The sequence below is a fragment of the Lutjanus erythropterus genome, chromosome 9 (genome assembly GCF_056507025.1).
Source record: "Lutjanus erythropterus isolate fLutEry1 chromosome 9, fLutEry1.hap2, whole genome shotgun sequence".
Lineage (NCBI taxonomy): Eukaryota > Metazoa > Chordata > Actinopteri > Lutjaniformes > Lutjanidae > Lutjanus > Lutjanus erythropterus.
The window spans coordinates 9,885,001-9,907,255 of NC_139325.1; the positions used below are offsets into that span (position 1 = coordinate 9,885,001).

A 22,255-nucleotide genomic window follows, 5' to 3' on the forward strand; every position below is an offset into this window, starting at 1 on the left:
AGATTTAAAGTAGCCACTGATTTCCAAAACCTGGCTTGAAAGGCGAGAATGGAAAAGGGTGAGGATTTATGGATAAATTATACAGTGGATTTGTCAGTTAAAATATCGGAACTGTCTGGAGGACAAAGCCACATGCTGAGGATTAATGGTCGCTCTGGACCTTTGATTCGGCACCCTCTTTTCTCTGCCCTTGACAAATTGGATTTTGGGGATGGGAAGGTCGCCTGGCCCTTTGTGTCTCTTGACCGTTTTGGAGCAATTCATTATGCGGCGGGGTGAGGGAAAGTCTCCATGTGAGCAGGCCGGCCCTCTTTGCCTCTCCTCACAGCTGCTGGGAGAGCCCAACTCTCTCACACTCACTCACACACACACACACACACACTCCTACACTACCTTATAGTACAGCATCACCTCTCCGCACACACACACAGATACACACACATACACACTCCTCCCTCTTCCCCCCCACACACTTGCATCCTGAGCTGGAGAGGTCGGGAGGGGTGGAGGGGTTGGTTGTTGGTGGTGGTGGTGGTGGAGGGGGGCTACCTTGCCTCTCTGCACCATCACTAGAAAAGCCGGAGAGCATAATGCCACCGCGTCACTTTGAGGGCGGATATCGGCCGGTCCTCATCCTCCTCTCTTCTTCTTCCTCCTCCTCTTCCTCCTTCCCTTGCACTCTCCCATCACTCGGTTTCCATCAGTCTTCATGGTTCTGATCTCACCCCACGCCATGCAAGCCACCCGGGCGTCCACCACCGTCAGTGTGTTTGCGGACTGCAGCATCCCGGCCGGGCTCCGGATAGGACCGGTACCAGGGATCTTCAAACTTGGGAAGTACGTGTCGGACCGTAAAGAAGTTGGACCCAAGAAGAAGGTTGGTTTGAAACACTTTAAAAATGTTTATATATAAGTTTTAAATTTTATTTCATATTTTTTGGACATCCCCAAAAATGCGTCTCATTTTGAAATATCAAGTGTTTTGGACATTTAAAAACAAAAAACAAAAAAACGTTGTATTGCTATATTTTTTATGTTGTTTTATGTTTATTTATTTATTTATTTATTGCCAATCCAATTTTTCTAGAATAAAACAACCCTATTTTCTAACTATTTTAGTTTTTAGGAGCAAATTTTGCCCCACCAATTGTAAAACTGGAAATTGGAAACTATCTATAAATTTAATATCTAAAAATACTCTTTTTCGTTTCCTTTAAATTTGAAAATGTATAATAGTAAAAACGAACAGACTGTATTTGGATTTTAAAGCTGCACTGTCAAACTCCATCGGGCCTTTGGATATTAATTGGTTTGGCCTGTCAGGTTGGAAATAATTGAGCTCTATTAGTGGCCGACTTGTCAGTCTGTGCTTCTACTTAACCGGCCTAATGGGCTACCCGGGTCTGCTGTGTGGGATTTCATGCCCTCAGCCGCCTCACATTTCACTGCCTGGCGGGCCTGTTATCCCGATGAGCCGTTTAATTTTAATGTAATCCGGCCACAGAAAGATGCCACTGAGGCCGGGGCCGCAGCCTGCGGCTAGGAAAAAAAATAAAATAATGAAAACAGAAACAAAAATAAAATTAAACAAACTGCATTCATCTTATCTGAGTGGGAAAATTCAGATTAGCAGCAGTGTGGTTGTAAATTTTATTTTGAAAGTCCAGGGGACCGAACGTGTTGGCAGCATTAAAAAAAGTCTTCAGACACAAATATTAAAAGATAAGAAACTTTAATAAAATAAAACTTACTTTTAGTCATTATTACACACACACACACACACACACACACACACACACACACACACACACACACACACACACACACACAGGAGTAAACAATTTGCGGCCATAAGCGCATCTATAACCGCACCCTGTTATTGTTGAAGCTGTCAACGCTTGTGATTGATGCGTCTAAATGCTTGGCCCCGGGCTGCGGGCCGATCATCAGGTGCAATCTCTGTGTCAAATGTCGCGCTTCAATCTTTAATGCCCTTGAACAGTTTAGAAACGCTCTGACACTCCTCAAATCCGTTTCCCATATCAACTCAATTAGGCCCGTAGTGTCATTCTCTTTAGTAAATTATCACCAGAGCGGATAAAGACGCATTAAGCGCGTTTTGGTCATGCGTGGCCGCAGCACCTCCAGGTAATAAAGAAGCAGACGGGCATGTCCGACAGTGGAGGGGACAAAATTCGTTAAATGAAATGTAGATAAACAGATGAAACAATTAAAACTCTAAATGTGGGCATTTATAAATACAGGTTGGAAAGAAAATCTGAAATACTGCACTTTTTTTTTTAATTGGGTCAATGTTTTTAAAGGGTCTTGATGCTCATATTTCCCATCATACTGCAGTCAGTGCTCATTCTGACCGTTTGCTCGCTGCTTTAGATCCGCTTGGTTCGCGGAGAGTTCGTGGATGAGTCGGGCTGTCCCGTGCCAGACTGGATCGGACTCATCCGGGCCGCCAGGAACAGCCAAGAACAAAACCTGGAGGCTGTGTCGGACTTACCTGGCGGACAGGTGAAGTTTCATCTCAGCAGGCCTAAAGTGTCAAATATTTTTTTTCCTCTCCCCTTTTCGGACACTTAGATTAACGTCTATGCTTTTTTTTCTACCTGAAGATTTTCTACCGCGTTCTGAGAGAAATCCCAGCAGGAGAAGAGCTCAGTGTTTGGTACTCCAACGCTTTGGCCCAGTGGTACGACATCCCCACGACAGCCACACCCACGCACGACGAGAAAGGTAAATCAGACTACTAATTAACCTTTTAAGGGGGGCATGGGGTGTCAGCCAAACCAGATGATTTTATATGGATGAATAATAATAATAATAATAATAATAATAATAATGATAATAATAATAATAATAATAATAATAATAATAATAATAATAAAGATTATTCGAAATACCACATGCATTTTCAGAAAGGCAGTTTAAATCTCTGTTTTGAAATTTGTTTTTCTTGGGCATAAAGATGTTGAATATTAATTCTGGTGTCAAACAGAGAGGGCTGACACTGACACATCATCGACATGTTCAGGGGTCCATCACTGCACAGTTAAATGACTGCCAATAGCCGTGATGTCTCTCTTTTATCGCTCAGAGATGGAAATCGATTGCCTGTTGTTTATTTTTCCTCAGGCAGCCTATTTATTTTTTGTTATTTATTAATTTCTTTAACGCACAGTCGAGAAAAACATCACGTTTTTAATGAAATAAAAATAAAATAATCTATTTTGGGGAAGATTTCGTTTAAATAAAATAATGGAAATATTGCTTGAGGCCCACACTGATTCGATCAGTATTTATGAAGGTGTAGCCTTTAATTATTTGGTGTAGGCTAAATAATAATTAAATATTAACCAGTAAAAAATAATCAATTTGCAAGGGTATTGAGACATCACATAATTAATTAGGCGTTATAGTCCAATCTCTGCTTTAATGATTACAAATATCGTTTCCTGTTAGGATTTTTAATCTGTATGTCTGGGCTTGTAATGATAATTTAGCGTTAGCGCTTGGGGATTATTTCCTAATCCTGGCAAAACACCAGCTCAGCAGGATCTAATCCGTTTAAAAGAGAGAGAGAGAAAAGATTATTATCAACAGATACTTTGGAGGGGATTCCATCAATTGACGATGAATTTAGGATTGTACATTTTAGTTGGGGCCTGGTGGGGCCTCTTATCTTAATGATTAAACGTTAAAAATGCAGACGCTTGAAATGATATCAAACTTCTGTGGAGAGAGAAAAAATAATTATATTAAAGTAATTACGGTGCTTGAAACATTGTGTTAAAAAAGCAATTAAAACAGAAGCTGGCGGCCGTGGAAGAAGACGACACTGGTGATTCAGTTGCGAGACGGAGGTTAACAAATGTCATCGCGTCGTTAATATTCATGTATTCAAAAGCAAATAAATTCAAAAACAAGTGCTTCACGGTAAATTAGGTGGGTGCGTCAAGGTATTGTGGCCTAATGAATGCTAACTTTTATGTGGGGTGTATATTGCCCTGATTCTCCGGCCCAACACACCGTGTGCGCTCCTGGACATACGCTCGCTCCCATTATTAGGCGTCAACAGATGGGCCCGAGCCATTGTTTCTGGAGACTTGCGATTTCAAGCAACAGCTGCTGTCACTTCCACGGGAAAGAGCGCAGAGAAGGGAAAGTCCCGCATTCAATGCATCGGTTTGTGAACGCCAGATTGGGCAGGGCGTTTGCTCTTTTGATGGCGATCATAAACAATGGCCCGTATGAGGATTACAAAATCATTACATCTATATTAACCTCTGAGTGCTCGTCTGGGGGTCATTGAGATGGCTTCCTGGGTCTATTACCATTTGGCACCAGATCTTAGAAGCCGGGTCACATCCATTAGGACTGAATTTAAATCTAAGGTGATGCGCAGCAGTGGCTCACGAAAATGAGATTCTTTAAAGGGACGTTTTCAAGGGAATATTGGTTCATTTAATATGAAAATCTCACCATTTTGATGGCAATGCAGTGCAAAATGTATTTTCTATGACATCATACGCTCTATTAAATTTATGTGCGTGTGTTGTGTTTAGTTATGGTGCTATTAGGAGAAGAGGGGATCACAGGTCTTTCCTCTACAGGTTACCAAACCTGTTATTTTCATTTTACGCACGGATCTGGCTTTTTACGCATGGGCTTATATTGTAAACTACAGACTACTTGAAAGTCTGTACTCCAGCAAAAGTAGTTTTACACTACTGAAATATCACTTAACTACAGGTAAAACTACTGGTGCTAAAAAAAAATCCTAATTAAAAGTACAAATTATTAAAAAGCTGCGAAGGATATTAATCACCTTTTAACCATTGGTGTTTTTAGTGACAAGATTTTTAGGATGTCTTCCCCAACATTTACAGGTGTACATCAACCAATTAACTCTGCCAATCACATGATATTTATTAACATTTATTCACACTACAGCCCCACTAATATAACTAAGACAGTACGGGATACAGTTACACAAAGCATACCCCTGCGCTTTTTTTTTTTGGCTGTATGTCATGGTTTTTATTTGCCCATTTTGCCTCATTTTCAACAAAAATGCAACCTAAAGGTGTGAATATTAATTCAAAGTGTGGGCCTACTCAGATTTTTAAAGTAACTAAGTAGATTACATAGTGTAATGCATACTTACCTATGCGTAAAATTGCATACAAAAAATAAAGGTACCCCAGTAGTAATCTGAGTAATTGTAATTCGTTACTTCTACCCCTGTAGCACCTGTTTCAATGTTGTGTTGTGTGACTTAATGATCTGCGTTCATCTCATCATTAATGTCATATTTGTCTCTACAGGTGAGGAGCGCTACATCTGCTGGTACTGCTGGAGAATATTCAAATACCCGAACACACTCAAGGCCCACGTCCACTTCCACTGCGCGCTGAGTAACGGGAGGGGTTTCGTGAGCAGTGAGCAGGCCAGGGGCACCGAGACTTTCAGCAGGTCGCCAAGGTCTGGAGACATCCCCAACACCTCCACCTCACCTCGCAGCGCGCACAGCACCTCAGACTCTGGAAGGCGGGCGGTGTCCTCCTCCTCCTCACCGTTTTTAAACAAAACAAAGAAAAGCAGCACAGAGGAGCAGGATCGGGCCCTCGACATGAGCGTCACCTCAGGCAGAAACCAGGGACACATTCTCGGCCTCGGCGCCACATCCTCGGTGCTGAGCAGCATGGGCTTCCACCCGGGCGTGCGCTCGGCCTTCAAACCCACCGGCGTCTCCAAAGTCCCGAGCTCGGACGCGCCCAGAGAGGACGCGAACGGGAAGCTGAGCGGCCTCGGCTTCAGCAAACTCATCGGGAACATGAAACCAATACGTAACGTGGGCGAGGCAATAAACGGAGGAGGGGGTCACCCTCCCAAGTGCGCACCTGCCATTATGGACTCCGCATCTCCCATGGTGCCATGCACTAACGCAATCCGGGGCTTCCCGCTGCTGCCTCACGTGGAAGAGACGTCAGCCTTTAAACACGTGGAGAGCCGGATGCACTCCGGCCTCTCTCCATCTCGTTACCCCCAGATGCCCCCTGGACTCCACTTTGAGAGGTTCTCCCTCCCTCACTTCGACGGGGTCAAGACGTACGGTGGAGACTGTAATATTCCCATCATGCCCTTCACCGTGTATAACGGGGAGCTTCTGTACAGCTCACCGTACTACCCGCTCAAATTCCACTTCAGCAACCTCCTTAAGTATCCAGACTCCATGTCTTACTTTGGTGCGCCCTCCTTGAGCCAAGATCTGGGCTCGATCACCAACATAGACAGAGAGATCGCCATGCACACGCAGCAGCTGTCCGAGATCGCCGCGGAGAAGAACCGCACCAGACTGGACTCGATGCCCGCAGGCAGCGCCAGCAACGCGGGGTCAGGCAAACCCAAAAAGGGGCACCTGTGTCTGTACTGTGGCAAGCTGTATTCCAGGAAATACGGTCTGAAGATCCACATGAGGACTCACACTGGCTACAAGCCGCTCAAGTGCAAAGTGTGCTTTAGGCCGTTCGGAGACCCCAGCAACCTCAACAAACACATCCGGCTGCACGCAGAGGGCAACACGCCCTACAGGTGCGACTTCTGCGGCAAGGTGCTGGTGCGGAGGCGGGACCTGGAGAGGCACGTCAAGTCCAGACACCCCGGCCAGAGCGTCAAAAAGCTCGACGACAAGCCTGGAGGCCTGTTCGAGGACGCAGAGCACAAGAGCGACAATGACAGCGATGTGGACGTGTGCTTCACCGACGACCAGAGCGACCAAGAGTCGAGCAAAAATAATGACTGAGGTGTCCACATGTCCACAGATAGACATTCAGTTCTGTACACAACAAAACATGTCACTTAGTCTTGAATTTTGACAGTTTAGACACCGACCCAACCTGGATACGCGCCACCAATTGTTCCAAACTTAATAATTCGCAGTTGAAATGTTGTTCATATTTGTCTAAGCTGGTCCACCATGACACAGTCCCTAAAAACAAATCATTCATATATTTAGAAATCAGGCAGGTAAAATGTTCAGAGTCTTGCTCAAGGACACTTCAACAATGTTTCTCTAAGCATCTGTGGCCTTTGGATTTCGACACTCTTTCATAACCGTGCGGAAACAGTCAGCCAGACAGTTTTGTTTGTTTTAAATGCAAATTAACTGAATTGTTTTCATTTTTTTTTTGATGCAATCTGTCTTTTACATGGCATTTAAAAAAAAAATACTCTATCCTCCACAGAGCAATGAAAGCAACTGCACACAAAGCAAGAACAATAATCACTTGCAGACATTTTCAGTCGATTTAAGAAAAAAATAAAAGCTGTCAAGGCTGAATATGAGACGTCTTATGCTAGAAATATTTTACTGTAGTGTAAAAAAAGGTAACAAGACTGACTTTTGTAATATGTCTCCCCCTGAGGAAGGATATATGGGTTTGTAAAAGCTACTTAACTAAAGGCCTAATCCAAAAAATAAAAAAGAGCACTACATTCCATCAGACTTGTTAAGGACACATTCTGTGAAATTATGAGCTGCAAAAGAATATGAATCTTATTTTTTTGTGACTTAAAATGGGCCCATATTCCCTCCTAAACTGTCAGTTGCACTTTAAAAACAGCAATGGGCATTTCATCTCAACATAACAGATGCATCTTGATTATTATTATTATCCAACTTATTTCCTTGACTTCATTAAAGAACCCCTGCGCCTCACTGAATAACACGCTGTACTTAAATTTGCACTTTCTTGCCGAGGCGCAGCAGCAGCGGCGCCCAGTTTATTTAAGGAATTATTTCTAGAGAAAGAAAATTGTATTGATCGCAGTTATAGCCTATGTACAGAAGTGTAAAGTATGATATTTCACATTTCAGTGGAGAAGTGTTGTATACGTTTGTTTATAAGTGATATTGTCTATGAGCACAATATTTGACTCCTGTCCATTAAGTTGTTGGTTTTTTGGAATAAATTTAATTTAAAATATCACAAAAGTTGTTTGATGTCTTCTTCTTTTATCCGTGGGATGTTCAAGATTATTAACGACTATTTTCCCCCTGTTAAACTTGATTAAAGATATAGGTAAGGCTCAAGTATATGAAAAAAAAATGTTGCGAGTGTTTTGACAGATGTTGCAAGAGTGGGAATGGTAAATTTGGCATTTTATTTTAACTGTAAGAAATATATGATGTGATTTCCACTGGATTCTGTCAAACAAGTGTCTTAGGTCTGGATAAGGTGATTTGCTGGTCGGGGCATATCGCTTCACATTTTATTTTTAAATATGTATATTAAAACAAACAAACAAACAAACAAACAAACAAACACACAAAAAAAACCCCTCCAGTTACTACCATTTGGATATACGCTTAGCCATGTTGCGTTTGCCGTACCATTTCCATTAGTTATACAGCCCCGGTTCTATCTAATGTTCCTTAAGTTTGCTGTTTTGTTTTGTGTGACACAGTTAGCCTTTAGATTACAGCTGAACAGATGTAATGTGCAAACAGGGGAATAAGTTTTGTCGCACAGTGTTAAACTCTTGTTATGACGCAGTAATAAACCCGCATCGAGGCTCAGTCAGTCGGGCCTGTTGCCAAGAAAAACCTGAATGCTGTTGAGGCGCAGCAAAGCTGCAAGAGAGCAATATGTCTTTTCCTCTTCTCTACTACTATTCCTACTACTACCAGTAATGATAATAATAATAATAATAATAATAATAATAATAATAATAATAATAATAATAATAATGGGTTTGTTGGTTGATTTTGTCATTCGTTAAAATTGATTATCCCCTTTTTCCAGTCATTTACACAAAAGCCATCAAACCAAGAGAACAGTAGGGAGAAGAATTCAGATCCTTTACTTAAAAAAAGTAGCAATACTGCTGTGTAAAATACTCTTAGAGTCCTGCATCCAGATGTTACTTACTAAATCAAAGTATGTAAGTAGCAAACTAAACTTACAGTATCAGAAGGACAATATGCTGGCCCCTGGGATTGTTGCTTTTATTTTATCCCATCATACATTCATATGCAATGAACAATTTTACAGTTATGTTTTTTGGGGGGCTTTTTGGCTTTTATTAGACAGGACAGCTGAAGAGCAGACAGGAAAGGGGGTAGAGAGAGAGGGGATGACACAGGAGTCAAGCCTGTGGCCGCTGCAGAAGACTAACAGCCTCCATACATGGGGGGTAGACGCTCTACCAACTGAGCTACGGGCCACCCCTGAAATGAACATTTTTCTTTTGTCCAGGTGAAACTAATTTTAACCATTTTATATACTGTTGAGCTCTTAATTTTAAAGGTAGTATATGCAGGATTTGTCGGTTGCTGTTTGTAAATGCACCAGAGAGCTGTTTGATTGTTGAATTGCATTCTGAGGTCGTCACATACCAACGGTTTGGGTTGGTAAAGTGTCCCCAACACAGTATAATATTGAGAAAATAAGAAAATACAGGCAGAGTCTGTGCTTTTTTTTAATTTTAATTTTTTTTTTAGGAAAATCCTGCATAATTCACCATTAACAATGCACCATATTGTACAAACTCATATCATTTGTTTTATAAAGTAACAAGTATAAACTATCAAATTAAAGCTGTGGAGTAAAAAGTACAATATAGTGGAGTAAAAGAATAATACTCAAGACTTGTCCAAGTAAGCCCATTAAATTTGCAAACATTAATTTAAAAACTCATTTCTTAAAAGGAAAATTCCTGAGAGGGCACACCAAAATATGAATATTGAAATTCCTAGTGTGCTCCAAGGACTTTGTGTCTTTTAAATGCTTTTCATGCCCCTTTATATGCATTCCCACAAGCCTTTGCGATTTTCTTTAAGTATTAAGGTTTGACTTTTGATGTGGGGAAATAAAAGCCACCACTTGGATTGGATGAAAAGTTAAAGCGATGTAGGCCTCAGTATGTCACTCCTGTTGATGAAATTTCTGTTGCTGCTTGACTACCAAGTATTACTACAAGTATTTGTGTTTTGTTTTGCACACAATTGGCTTGGCTGTGGCGTGACAATGTAGAATGAATACAAGAACAGACATTCCACAATGACGGTCGCTGGCAATTTAGTACTTTAAGTTGGCCGCTGGTGAATGACCATCTGGTTTCTCCCTGATGTAAAGGCGGTAAAGATAAGTATGACCTTGACATGGCATGCTGCATTCATTTGTGAAAAATTTTATAGAATCTGCCCATAGAGTGTCACTTTATTCAATCTCTCCAGTCCCTGCCACTTCTCTTCACTAGAAAATGCTTGAGCTCAAAAGTACACAGAGCAGAAGCCACACACACAGACACATTTTTTTCTTGCATAATGTTAATGCTGTGTGAGTTATATATGTGTCCAGCAATAATAAATCTCCCATTACTCATATTTTAATATCAACTATACATTTCATACTTTTTGTTTAAATTTTGTATTTCAAAGCTAAATAGTCCCACTAATCACAGCACAGCAGAGTGACACCATTCAAATATAGTATAAAGCTTCCATACTTTATTCCTTAAAGCGATAGTTCACCCAAAAATGAAAATTCACTCAATATGTACTCACCCCTGTGCTAATGTGAGGATGGGTGAAGATCTCCAGTTCACAAAACACTCCCAGAGCTTCAATACAATTGAAGTGAATGGTGACCAGCTTTAAAATGTAAAAAAAAGAACACACACACACAAAACCCCCCCCCACAAAATGTCTCCATACTGCTCGTGTGGTGTAATCCAAGTGTCCGTAAGCCATGACATTAAAATTTGACCCAAAAAAAGACACAATTTACACCATGTTTTTAGTCTAAATGTCAACTGTAGCCTCTCAGACCTGATCCGCATGCACACACCTGAAACGAGTACACAAGCTCCTGCCCAAGCGGCATCTTGAGATACTTTCACGCCTGTGTTTACATGCTACCTGGAAGCGACTGACGCAACAGAGAGAGGTCTGCTCAGAAAGAGTGACTTGTTACGTGTACAGTTGACTGCAAACTTTAAACAAATAATAAAATCGACATAGACATAGACATAGACATAGAAGAGGGACATAATTTCTTTGCTGCAGCTGCAAACTACAGAGCGAGAGCAACGGAAGCCTGGTGTAGTGAACAAAACCCTTTCCAGATTGAGAAAGGCCCAACTTGTGCTTAAGGTGTGTGCACACGGCTCCGGTCTGAGAGGCTACAGTTGACATTTAAGCTAAAAACATGGTGTAAATGGTGTTTTTTTTTTTTTTTTATTATTATTAGATTTTAATGTCACAGTTTATGGACACTTGGATTAAACCACACGAGCAGTAGGAACAATTTTATGTTTTTTAAATGTTTTTTTTTACATTTTAAAACTGGTCATCATTCACTTTAATTGTACTGGATTTGGCTGCAACGCTGTTTTTTCCGCTGACGCTCCGGGAGTATTTTGTGAACTGGAGATCTTCACCCATCCTCACATTGGCACAGGGGTGAGTAGATATTGAGTGAAATTTCATTTCTGGGTGAACTATCGCTTTAAGTCCACACTCCTTCATGAGAAATATTTTTATTTTTATGATTTATTATTTAAATAATTTATTAATGTATTAAGCAGGCTTAAGTAGTTGGTTGGACCTCTCAGTGCACAGATAACCAATCATACCTGAGGAGAATGGGGAGGGGAGGGGAGGGGCTTGGAGTGGCCAATTAGATTTTATGGGAGTCTGTGTCAACTCCACCCCACTTCCAAAGGTGGATCCTTGGTTGAGTAACAATATACTCCCTCAAAGAAGTTTTATATTGGAAAATGAAGAGATGTGAGGGTTTTTTTTTTCAGACATAAAACTACTCATAGAAGGTAGTGAGGGAGCGGGGAAGTCAAAAACTATTTAACTAGATGTAATGCAACATAGTATGAAGACTAATCATAGAAGAAGTTCAAGCCTATTACATTATTTGTGACTTTCAATGTACAAGTTCTCTATCATGGAAAAATGTTGGAAATTAATTCAAATATGTTCCAAAAGAAGACAAAAAAAAACTGTCACATCTCTTTTAAAAGTGCACTTTCAACAAATAAAACCGAAGCAATTCTTAACCTCACTTACATTTCATAACCTCTGCTTTTCTGCTCATCTTCTTAGAGCTCACAACAGAATAATGAGCAGTTTGTGTCCATTGTATCAGTGGACAAAATATGGTGCAGGTCCTCTGTTGCTGTAGTATTTCACTCACATTTTATGCACAGGCACATTCTCTCTGAGCACAGACAGTTTCTCCTCCATGTATAGACTTTGCTTTTAATTACCAGCCTTGATGAGAAGTGAATAGTGAAGTCTGATGATGATGCACTGTGACCCCCTTCCAGTTTCCAATAGTCACACATAGGTGGTAAAAGTCCACATATTCTGTACTCAAGTAGAACACATAATGCTAATAATAAAGTGCATCAAACAGCTGGACAATTTTACTACATCTTTTGGCTTGTGTGAGCAAGAAATTGTCTTATTTTCCCTGACACTTTTAAAAATATTAATACTTAGATAAATTAGAAAGTAGTGGTACTAAATAAGAAGTTGGAAAGGAATCTAATGTGCTGGTAGCCAACTGTATACCAGTAGCTAATGTCCCAATTCAGGCACTGTCTGTTTGGTCTTTGTGGATCTGAGTGGCCACTTTGACTCTGCCTCTGAAAAATGTGGCCTTTTCCTTACAGATAACAACTGACCAAAGTGGAGCAGGGCAGAAATCTTGAGATTTTTCCATTAGTGAGGGTGAAATGGTTGGTGCGGTTGAGTGCCAGCCAGGTGCCGGTGATGGTAAAGATAGAGGCGAACAACAAAGCAAAGCTTTTGATTCGCTGGTTGATCTCTGTTTACCTACTGGTCACAAGCTTTGAATTGTGCTGGAGAGAACGAAATTGCAGATACAAGCGATCAAATCAGATTCTTCTAGAGGAACGTTGACCTCACTCTTCACAATAGAAGAGTTCAGGGATTGCACACCCAAGCTAGCTTGATAGCACGGAATTAGGGGTGGGCAGTATATCGCTGACACAGTCAACGAGACATTGATTTTGCAAAACCATTATTGCATGCACATATTCGTAGAATTGGCATTACATCTGGTATTTTTTTTTTCAGGAAGATTTGGAAGGTAACATTACTAGCAAAGTACACCAGTTTCTCAGTTGCCCACCTGCAAGAATCAACACATTTTTGGGTGAACTATCCCTTTAAACTTATATTTACTGTATATGGTTTTCTGCCAGATAAATGCTAATGAGATTCCTAATGCCTGTGCCTATGCCAGTGACATAAAACCATCACTGTAGGTCATATCACCCACCCCTACAAGGAATTATCCACTGGGAAAAATGTGTGGTTCTTTTTAACTGTCTGTCGGGCTCAGATTTATTCTCTTGCATGTATTCAGTTTGAAGACAAAATGAACAAAGGGCCAGTGTGATGCACATAAAATCTTTCCAAACAATGTATACCAAACATGTATTCTCATTATAAGTGGCCACAAATGCTCACCATGATTCGGGCCACAGAAATTATTGTAGTGTTTTCACTCTCAGCGGGGGAACGGCTTCATCTGTCTGTCTCTTTATGTGTCTGCTCCCATGTTCACTGTAGCCTGTATTACAGCGTCTCCTCTGTGTACAACACTCAGGGCTCTCCGTCGTGGGCCCCCACATCAGCGTGGACCCAATCCAGCCGCTGTTTGAGCTCAAACCCCCTTCGCTCTCTCACACGATAACACCTTGCTCGCTCATCCCCTCCCACCAGCGTTTTCAATCAATTAGTGCCGTTCATTAGTGGGAACACTGGAAAAAAAGAGTTTGATTGAGAGAGTTTGACTCCCTGCCTAGAATTTGATCCAAAACCAGACTTCACTGGCAGGCCAACCACCACACCGACCTGTTTCCAGGCTACGATTCAGCCTCTTCTAAAGCCTGGTGTGGGTATCCTTGATCACAGGAACCCTTTTCAGCCATTAGCCTTGACTGACCAGGCAATGCATGAGACATGTTAAAGATAGCGGATATTTCAGACTCATGTTGGAGTTTTAAAACTAATAACTATGCCATTCACTGCTTTGACTGCAAAGGCTGGACACTGAAGCTGAAAAGCAAATGTGAATGTTTCATCAAAGAATTTGAAAGAGTTCAGAGGAGTCTTGTGGAGGTGAAGTTCTGAATAAACTTACTCAACAAATACCCTTTGAAGCATGGAAACTGTGCAGGGCATACAGTTTTGCTTCTGAAAGATTCCTTTTAATATCAGTCTGACTGTACTGGACAGTTAATTATTTAAAAAATGCAGAATATTTTCACATGGTGTTTGATTTTCCAAAATGAAGACCACAAGTAAATGGTTTAAATGGTTGAATGAGGCTAGAGACACAATGACAGCAGAAAATGGGAATTTGAGTGAGATGCAAGGATCAGATGAGAGTTTTGACCCTTTATCTTTTCTTTACCCTCCCATTAGCTTTGATACAATAAAAAAAGTTAATGCCAAAGAACATTAAAAATAAAGTTGATATGCCAGCAAGAAACATCCAGTCCTAAGGCATCTTGATCAGTGTTGGTGTGTGTGTTTAGTGTATTCAAAATGTTTTACATTCGATTAAGTCTGACAGTGATTCTCTGCAATGCCAGCGCCTGTGCTTTGGGTTAAGACGAATAATTTCTATGCCAGCTGGAGTCAGTGTGTGTCACAGCTGTTACATCGTTACACTGCTAAAAGTAAAAGTACTGGTGTTAGAAATTTAATTAAGTAAAATTATAAAGTACTTGTCTCGAAAACTACTCAGAGTATTAGTTCCTTTTTACTGGTGATGTCACTGCCACCTCTCCAAACTAACGATGCAAATTTTGTGCATTTTCCTGAAACAGTAGTTGAAAACACAAATGATTGAGAAATCATCAGTCATTTATAAAATATAAAACATGTTTTTTCCCCTCATTTTAAGTCCAAGTTTAATTTTCCTTTCAACAAATGGCTCTGCCAGACAAAAAAATGTCAAAATATAATATAAATACCCATGAATACATTTTTAATTGGTTAAATTCTAAACGGCAATTAATTGATTAAGGATTAATCATTAACATCCTTACTCCAACTGTGTGCTACTGGAGCATTTTGTTTTTTTGTTTGTATGTCTTTGTCATCATTGGCCCATTTATGATCAGATCACCTGATTGGCTACTGAGTAACTGTCTTACTATCCTTCCATCACAGCTCAGCACAGATACAGCACTGGACGAGACAAAAAGAGGAAAACTTTGGTGCTGAAAAGATGGGCTGTCCCTGATTCAGGATTGTTTCAGGTGAAATGGGTTTGGCCATACAATATGAATATTCAACAATGTTTTTTTTAATCGGTTCAAACTCCTACATCAACCTACTTGAGTATGTTTTAAGACTCAAGTTTTAATGCCTTTCTTGATGTGAAAATATCAGATTTCCACACAGTGAGAAAAGGTAAAGTGTTCAAAAAATCAGTGCACCACAGAGCTTCTTTCTCAGGGATGGAGCAGTGCTGCAGCTAAATGCAGAAAACACATTTCACCATATACAGTGCAGTCTCTATGTGTAAGTAATAAATAAAGTTGATTTTCCTTTATAATGAGCATGTTAGCATGCTGACATTAGCATGTGCATAAGTGCAGCGTCACAGAGCCGCTGAGACAGCTTGATGACTTGTCCATCCAACATACAGGGATACCTGTTTGTATACTGTCAACAGTCAGTCAACCAGATTTCAGCACAACTACTATACATGTCTCATCAAGGTTACACCGCTTTCCCGCTCTTGTTGCTGCAACCATTGCTGTTTCAACCCAGATGAGGGAAGCTGAGAGACAATGAACGCTAGGATAACTTAAATAATGGTCTACTGGTTTGCCAGAATAATATGAACTCAGTTTTTGTCAAGTTTCTCACACAATAACCAAAGCAGTAAAAAAGAAAACTCTTGCCTCATAGGCAACATTGTGTCATTTAACAAACACAGCTCACTCACAGAATGTTGAAGAGTCCTTGACGAATCACTACCAACACCATCTAAAAATCTCAAGTTATTTCTTGTGCAATTGTGAAGGCAGCTGGACTTCAAATCACAAGCATCTCAATGTTTGACAAGTGCAATAACTCTCTGCCTCTACTCTCACTTGATTCACACCTTAATTTTAATTATCTTTCAGGTCTTTATCCCTGCCTTTGAATGCTCAGTCTGTCAAACTGGATCAAACCATCATAAATATTTTCTCACTTACATGTAGTTGCATCTATTCATGTACGCAGTGTTGTTTTTTGTTGTCCTGACTTTGAAATGATTTTTCTGAGATGTCTATATCTGCATTGGGATATCACCCTAAAACAATGGAAGTAAATAGAATTTGCATTTCTGATCTATCCAGGGAAAAAAAAACATGGCTTTATTATTGTTCTCACTTGCTACTTGCCCACAGTTAGTTCAATTAGTACAAGTGCCTGCACCCATGAATTTCTATGAATGTATTTTTACCTGTTACACAATGTTTTTACAGATCACCCGTCCTGGTGCAGGACACTAGATTGGGCCACTGGTTAGAGTAGCCAGTACAAATGTGGAAATAGACTGAATAGTCCTTGTTCAGAAGCACCTACTGTGCAGCACCTACTTTTCTCACAATGGAGCACAGACAAAGGGCAAGGAAGACCTTGTAAACACAATGTGAAGTTATCATATTGTTCTTTCAAGGCCACAGTCAAAGTTCTGCGTACACAAACCTCTACAGGAAATAAAAAACACTGCTGGATTTCGTTTTATCTGAGTTTGGTTGGTAAAACAAAAACTTGTCTGACAGAGAGGCAGCGACTGCTTGTCTCCATTTCTCAGCCTGGTTTCGGTCTGACAGAGCTGATGTCGTGTGACTGCTCTCTTGCTGGCAGCCTGCTCTCCTGGAGCAGGTAGACCAGGAGATGAACGCAGGTAGAGTCAACACGCACAACTGGTCAGACTGAGCCTGAGAGAGATGGAACAAATGGCTCCACATGTGCACAAACTCGTACGCACCAACCTCAACTAAAAGTGACCTAGCTGTACATCCAATGTCTGTAAATCTCGAGGTAGACATGCTGTCCTCCTGGCGATGACGGGGGTCTGACAGAGTGGATGTGAAGTGACGGGGCGACTGCTGGCAGCCTGCTCTCCTGGAGCAGGTTAACCAGGTAGAGTAAACACACACAGCTGGTTTCACAGACCTGCAGAAGGGGATGAGATACACACACACACACACACACACACACACACACACACACACACACACACACACACACACACACACACACACACACACAGCACAAGGGGGAAAAAAGCATAGAGGAACAGGAAAATACATGTTGACATGCATGCACACAAGAGCAGGGAATTATACAGGGAGGTATATGGAGAGACACAAGTTGTAATCAGAAAGATGGACAGATGGACATCTGCCTTTCACTGCCTATAAAGTAGATGAAGAGGAACTGGTTTAATTTAAAGGGATGGTTCATATTACTTGATGTTGGGTGATATGAGGTACTTATCAATAGTCAGTGTATTAACTAGAGTGGATGGCTCTACTGAGAAAAAAACAGAGAGGAGTACCAACATGGAAGCTAAGCAATAAAAGGTATTTTAGCTACTTTCAAAAGATCTGCCTAAAAGTAAAAAATCATTATCAGTTTAAGTGTAGACTAAATGATTAATTAATTAACTTCCCATCTATATATGTGTCTTTGTCCTGTGGAGGCTCAGCTTTCCCTGGGTACAAGTAGGGGGGCTCTAAGGAAAAAAGGTTAGGAACCACTGTTCTAAAGCATTTAAACATTGTATTTATTGAGCTCTGTACCAAACAAACATGTTTTCTTTCAGGTCACTTCTGCAGAACTACAGCACCTCATTACCTCAGTATAAAGCTGTTTTCTCACACATCTTTAAAAAGTTGCGTTTTGGTTCTGTGATTGAGATATTGCACTTGGCTATATTGCAATTTTACTGCAATTGTGATTAATTGTGCAGCCCTAATATGTGGTTATATGAGGTATTTATCAGTGAAAATAATTGATGATGATGATCCCACACTACTTCATCGCTCCATCAAACACCTTGCATATTAAAGTGAAGGATTTAAATACTTCATCCACTGCTAGCATGCAAAATGAACCGAAACAATGGTTTCTTCGTTGTATCTTTGGTGCATTTACACATGTATGCATGGTTTTGTTCATCTGGTCATTTCCCAGGTGACATCAGAAGCAGAGGTGCAGTCAGCGGTGTCTCTGGACAGAGAGAAGTTTGGGAAGCTAAACTGTGCCGGCCTCGCCGTCGCTGTCAAAATGTACAACTTCAAGAAGGACGTCCCTCACAGTGTGTCATCAATGTAAGACGGACAGACGGATGATCAGGAAGGGGACTGACTATAAAACAAGGTACATGCTTGAATGTTTGAGAGTTACTTTGTATTTTGTCCTGTACATGTACATTGTCAACTCTCCTTGCTGCAAGTAAAACTTACTAAACTCATCTCTGTTGTTCCGGTGCATTCGTCCCTTGTTTAAAGAGAACGTTAGATATTTTTCTGACAAAAGCCAGTCTAGTACTTTTATCTGTTGATATAGCTTTAAAGGGGTAATACAACCATTAACAAGTATTTTTCTTAAACAGTGAGTAATGAATAAAGTAAATGATTAAAAATGTAATAATGCATTGCTTTTGTTTTCCTGCAGCGTGATTGTATCTCCATCCACGTCGGTCAGGCTGGTGTCCAGATTGGCAATGCCTGCTGGGAGCTTTATTACCTGGAACATGGGATCCAGCCAGACGGACAGATGCCCAGTGACAAGACCATTTGAGGAGGAGTTGATTCCTTCAGCACCTTCTTCAGTGAGAGTGGAACTGGAAAACATGTCCCCAGAGCTGTGTTAGTGGACCTGGAGCCCACTGTGATCGATATGGGTTCACGATTCTCCAGTTTTTTCAGATTTGAATGACTGATTGATGATTGATTGATTTAAGGCCAAGATTTGATTTGATTTTAACATGTTTTTTTTGCACTGACGGAAAAAAAATACCAGGAGAATCAAAGATTCTGCCTATGGTTTTGATTATTGAAACTGAAAGCTCATTTTGATTGATTTTCAATTTAATATTAAAATTATAACACCCCTGACTGGTATACTGAAATTAAATGAATCATAAAAATAGTTGTGTGTGATTGTTATGTTTTGCTTTTCTCCAGTTATTAAAATCCTGCTATAATTTATGCTAATTTCCCTCAGATGAGGTGTGCAGTGGGACGTACTGCCAGCTGTTTCACCCTGAGCTGCTGATCAGTGGTAAGGAGGATGCTGCCAACAACTACGCCTGTGGACACTACACCATTGGCAGATCATCAACCTGGTGCTGGACAGGATCCGCAAACTGGTGGGTAAATTCAGAGCATGTTAATTCTTAATTTTGCTTTTGACTATCCAATGAAATTATATAATTGTATCTCATATGTGATCACTGTCTGTCCTCTTTGTCGTCAGGCTGACCAGTGCTCTGGCCTTCAGGGCTTCTGGTTTCACCTGAGGGAGAGGAGGAAGGAGAGGAGTATTAAAAATGGACATGAAGGCATTAGTTAAACAAGAAACAATTGATTCTAGTTGTTGGTTTTGCTGTTGAGAATGAAATTCCTCAGACTGTTAATTTAGAAGTTAGTGTTAGTTAGAAGTTAGTGTTTATATACATAAAAATATATAACACACATATATAAAATAGATTTTAAAAGACACATGAAGCATGAGTTAAACAACAGCTTCAGATTTTCTCTGAAAGGTGTTTCAATAAGAATGTTCCTGGCTGTGTTCTAAATAAAGTTCCTGTAACATATGAAGTTCTCTTGTTGTTAATAGAATTTGTTTTTTTTTTTGTTAAAGACTGAATGATAATCTTACTCTCTGAATCCTTGGCCACTACATAAATAGCCAAATTGCTTTACACCAATAAACAAACATTACATTTAAAGTTTTGCAGAATATATGTGGTAGCTGTGTGTGTGTTAGTGACTGAACTCAGGGTTGTTAAGAAATGTGAAAAATGTGTTCATGTTATTGCTATAAAAGTAAATTTATACAAACAATCAGTGGGAGCTCATAGAGAAAAACCTTACATTAACATTTTATTGGTGTAATACTGTATTAAGAGGTAAAATCTGTTTTCAGGCTTTACATCAGGATGAATTTCAGCTCAGCCTCTATGAAATATGGTAAAACATGCAGCAACAACCTGAAGTGAAAAAGCACAATAGGCTGTGTCTCACATGGGCCCTAAAAGTTTGGGGAGTAATGGATTACATTTAACGAAAAAAAGGTAACTTTATTCCATATAGTAAGAATTCATTATCAGGGCCTCTAGTGAAAAAAATGCTTCACTGAGTAGAAATTTCAGCATTTTTTCAAGCAATCAATAAAGAGGAAGGAAAAGAAAAGGAACAGCTGGACAAATCCATAAACCTACCAACAAACACAAAACACTCAGAGCTGCAACAATTAATCAATTATTAATCGAACAATAAATTGATTTTGATAATCAATTTGAGTAGTTTTTAAAGGAAAAAAAGTCAAAATTCTGTTTGCAGCTTCTTAAATGTCAATATTTTCTGACTTTCCGACAGTAAACTGAATATATTTGATTTGTGGATAAAACGACATTTGAGGGCGTCATCTTGGGCTCTGATCAACATTTTTCACCATTTTCTGACAATTTTATGAACCAAACAACTGATTTATTAAAATATTTGTTAGTTGCATCCCTAAAAGCACTACATTAGGCTGAACAATTTCTGCTGCAAAAAAGTTTTTAGATGTTGGATTAGTGGATTAGTAGACTAGTTTACTGGAGAACATGATGAGGATGATGCATTATTATTATTATTATTATTTTCTTTCATTATTATTAATTTAGGTAGGAATATTGGGACTGAAGTTCTTCAGGGTGGTAATGCAAACATTGGATGCCAACCACTTTTAAAATCCAACAGAGAAGAAGTGATGAATACAGACACGTGTGCTAACAGCCACTCACACAGGTTCATTTCAGCAAACACGCCCAAACATTTCACATTACACAGTTTGTTTCATACAAATCTTGTTGACTTCCTTTTATCCTCACACTGTTTTAATGGAGTTCACACATTCTCATGTTGGAGGGTTAAATAAGCACTTTTCTGTCACATTTACCATGTGTTTCTCTGTCTTTGAGTTGCTGTGGCTGTTGGGGGGGCGGTTCACCTCCTGGTTGAGCAAAAGTTGTGGCTGAGGGCTGAGGACTCTTAAATCCTGGAGCCATCCAATCAGATCAGACCATGGACTGCCAAGCCACCATGTACTATGGCTAATACACTGACGATCAATAACTAAATCAAATAATCCAAACTATCCATTTAAGGGGAAAAATTAAGGAGGACTATGCTGGGGAGCACAGTGTACTGGAATTTTCAGTCACTGCTTGAGGCAGACAGGTGAGCAGACAGACTAATGTGAAAGACAGCAGCGGGAGAAACAAGATGACAACTTCAGCTGAGATGGGCAGAGAAGCAGACATTAAGGTAACGAGGTCTGTGCGTGGGTAGAGTCCACAGCCTCAGCTTCAGTCTTGAGATACTATTAGTCCTTGGTTGTGGCCTGGCCTGTCAGTTGTGATAGTAGCAGGTAGAAGGTTGAGACTGTGGCACACCAGCTGTGGCCCACTGGTACCCTCTCCTCCTCCGTCCCTCCACCACCTCTGCAACACAAACACATGCTAAACAGGCCACTGTCTCCGCTGCCTCCCACATTCAGCTGCAAATGAGCCCGCTTCGGGCCCCAGCCCCGTTTGATGTCATGAATAATGAGGATGAATTTTCATTTGCGCAGGTTTCTGAAAACTGTAACGCCTATTGTTTAGGTCCCTCACATCAAGCAGTCAGGTCTGCGAGCTCTGGACTCTATTCATGTCCGAGTTACATACCAACCCACACAATTCAAATCCACACGTTAACAGGCAGATTTTGTAAAATGAATACGCTGATATCAGACAGCACACAAATAAACAACCATTCTCTGAGGATTGGTAGATTCAGAATCTCAGCATGTGAAGCATCCATCTGAGGGAGACGTGTGGGCCTCCTGGCAATGATGGACATCTGACAAAGTGAATGTGAAGTGGTGCTTTGCCTGCTAGAAGAAATACCATAGACATGCATG

At 40.4% G+C, this 22,255-nt stretch overlaps 1 protein-coding gene and 1 pseudogene across 1 annotated transcript; both read left to right on the forward strand.

Annotated features, from left to right (window-relative positions):
* The first annotated feature begins 587 nt into the window (after positions 1-587).
* prdm13 (PR domain containing 13) lies at positions 588-8,008 on the forward strand. The gene is made up of 4 exons (XM_084726108.1): positions 588-877; positions 2,395-2,526; positions 2,628-2,748; positions 5,340-8,008. Exons 1-4 carry the CDS (start codon positions 710-712, stop codon positions 6,815-6,817), a joined length of 1,899 nt encoding a protein of 632 aa, XP_084582234.1. The 5' UTR covers positions 588-709; the 3' UTR covers positions 6,818-8,008.
* A 9,128-nt stretch (positions 8,009-17,136) lies between these two features.
* On the forward strand, positions 17,137-19,654 carry LOC146321077 (tubulin alpha-1C chain-like; annotated as a pseudogene).
* Positions 19,655-22,255: the final 2,601 nt, after the last annotated feature.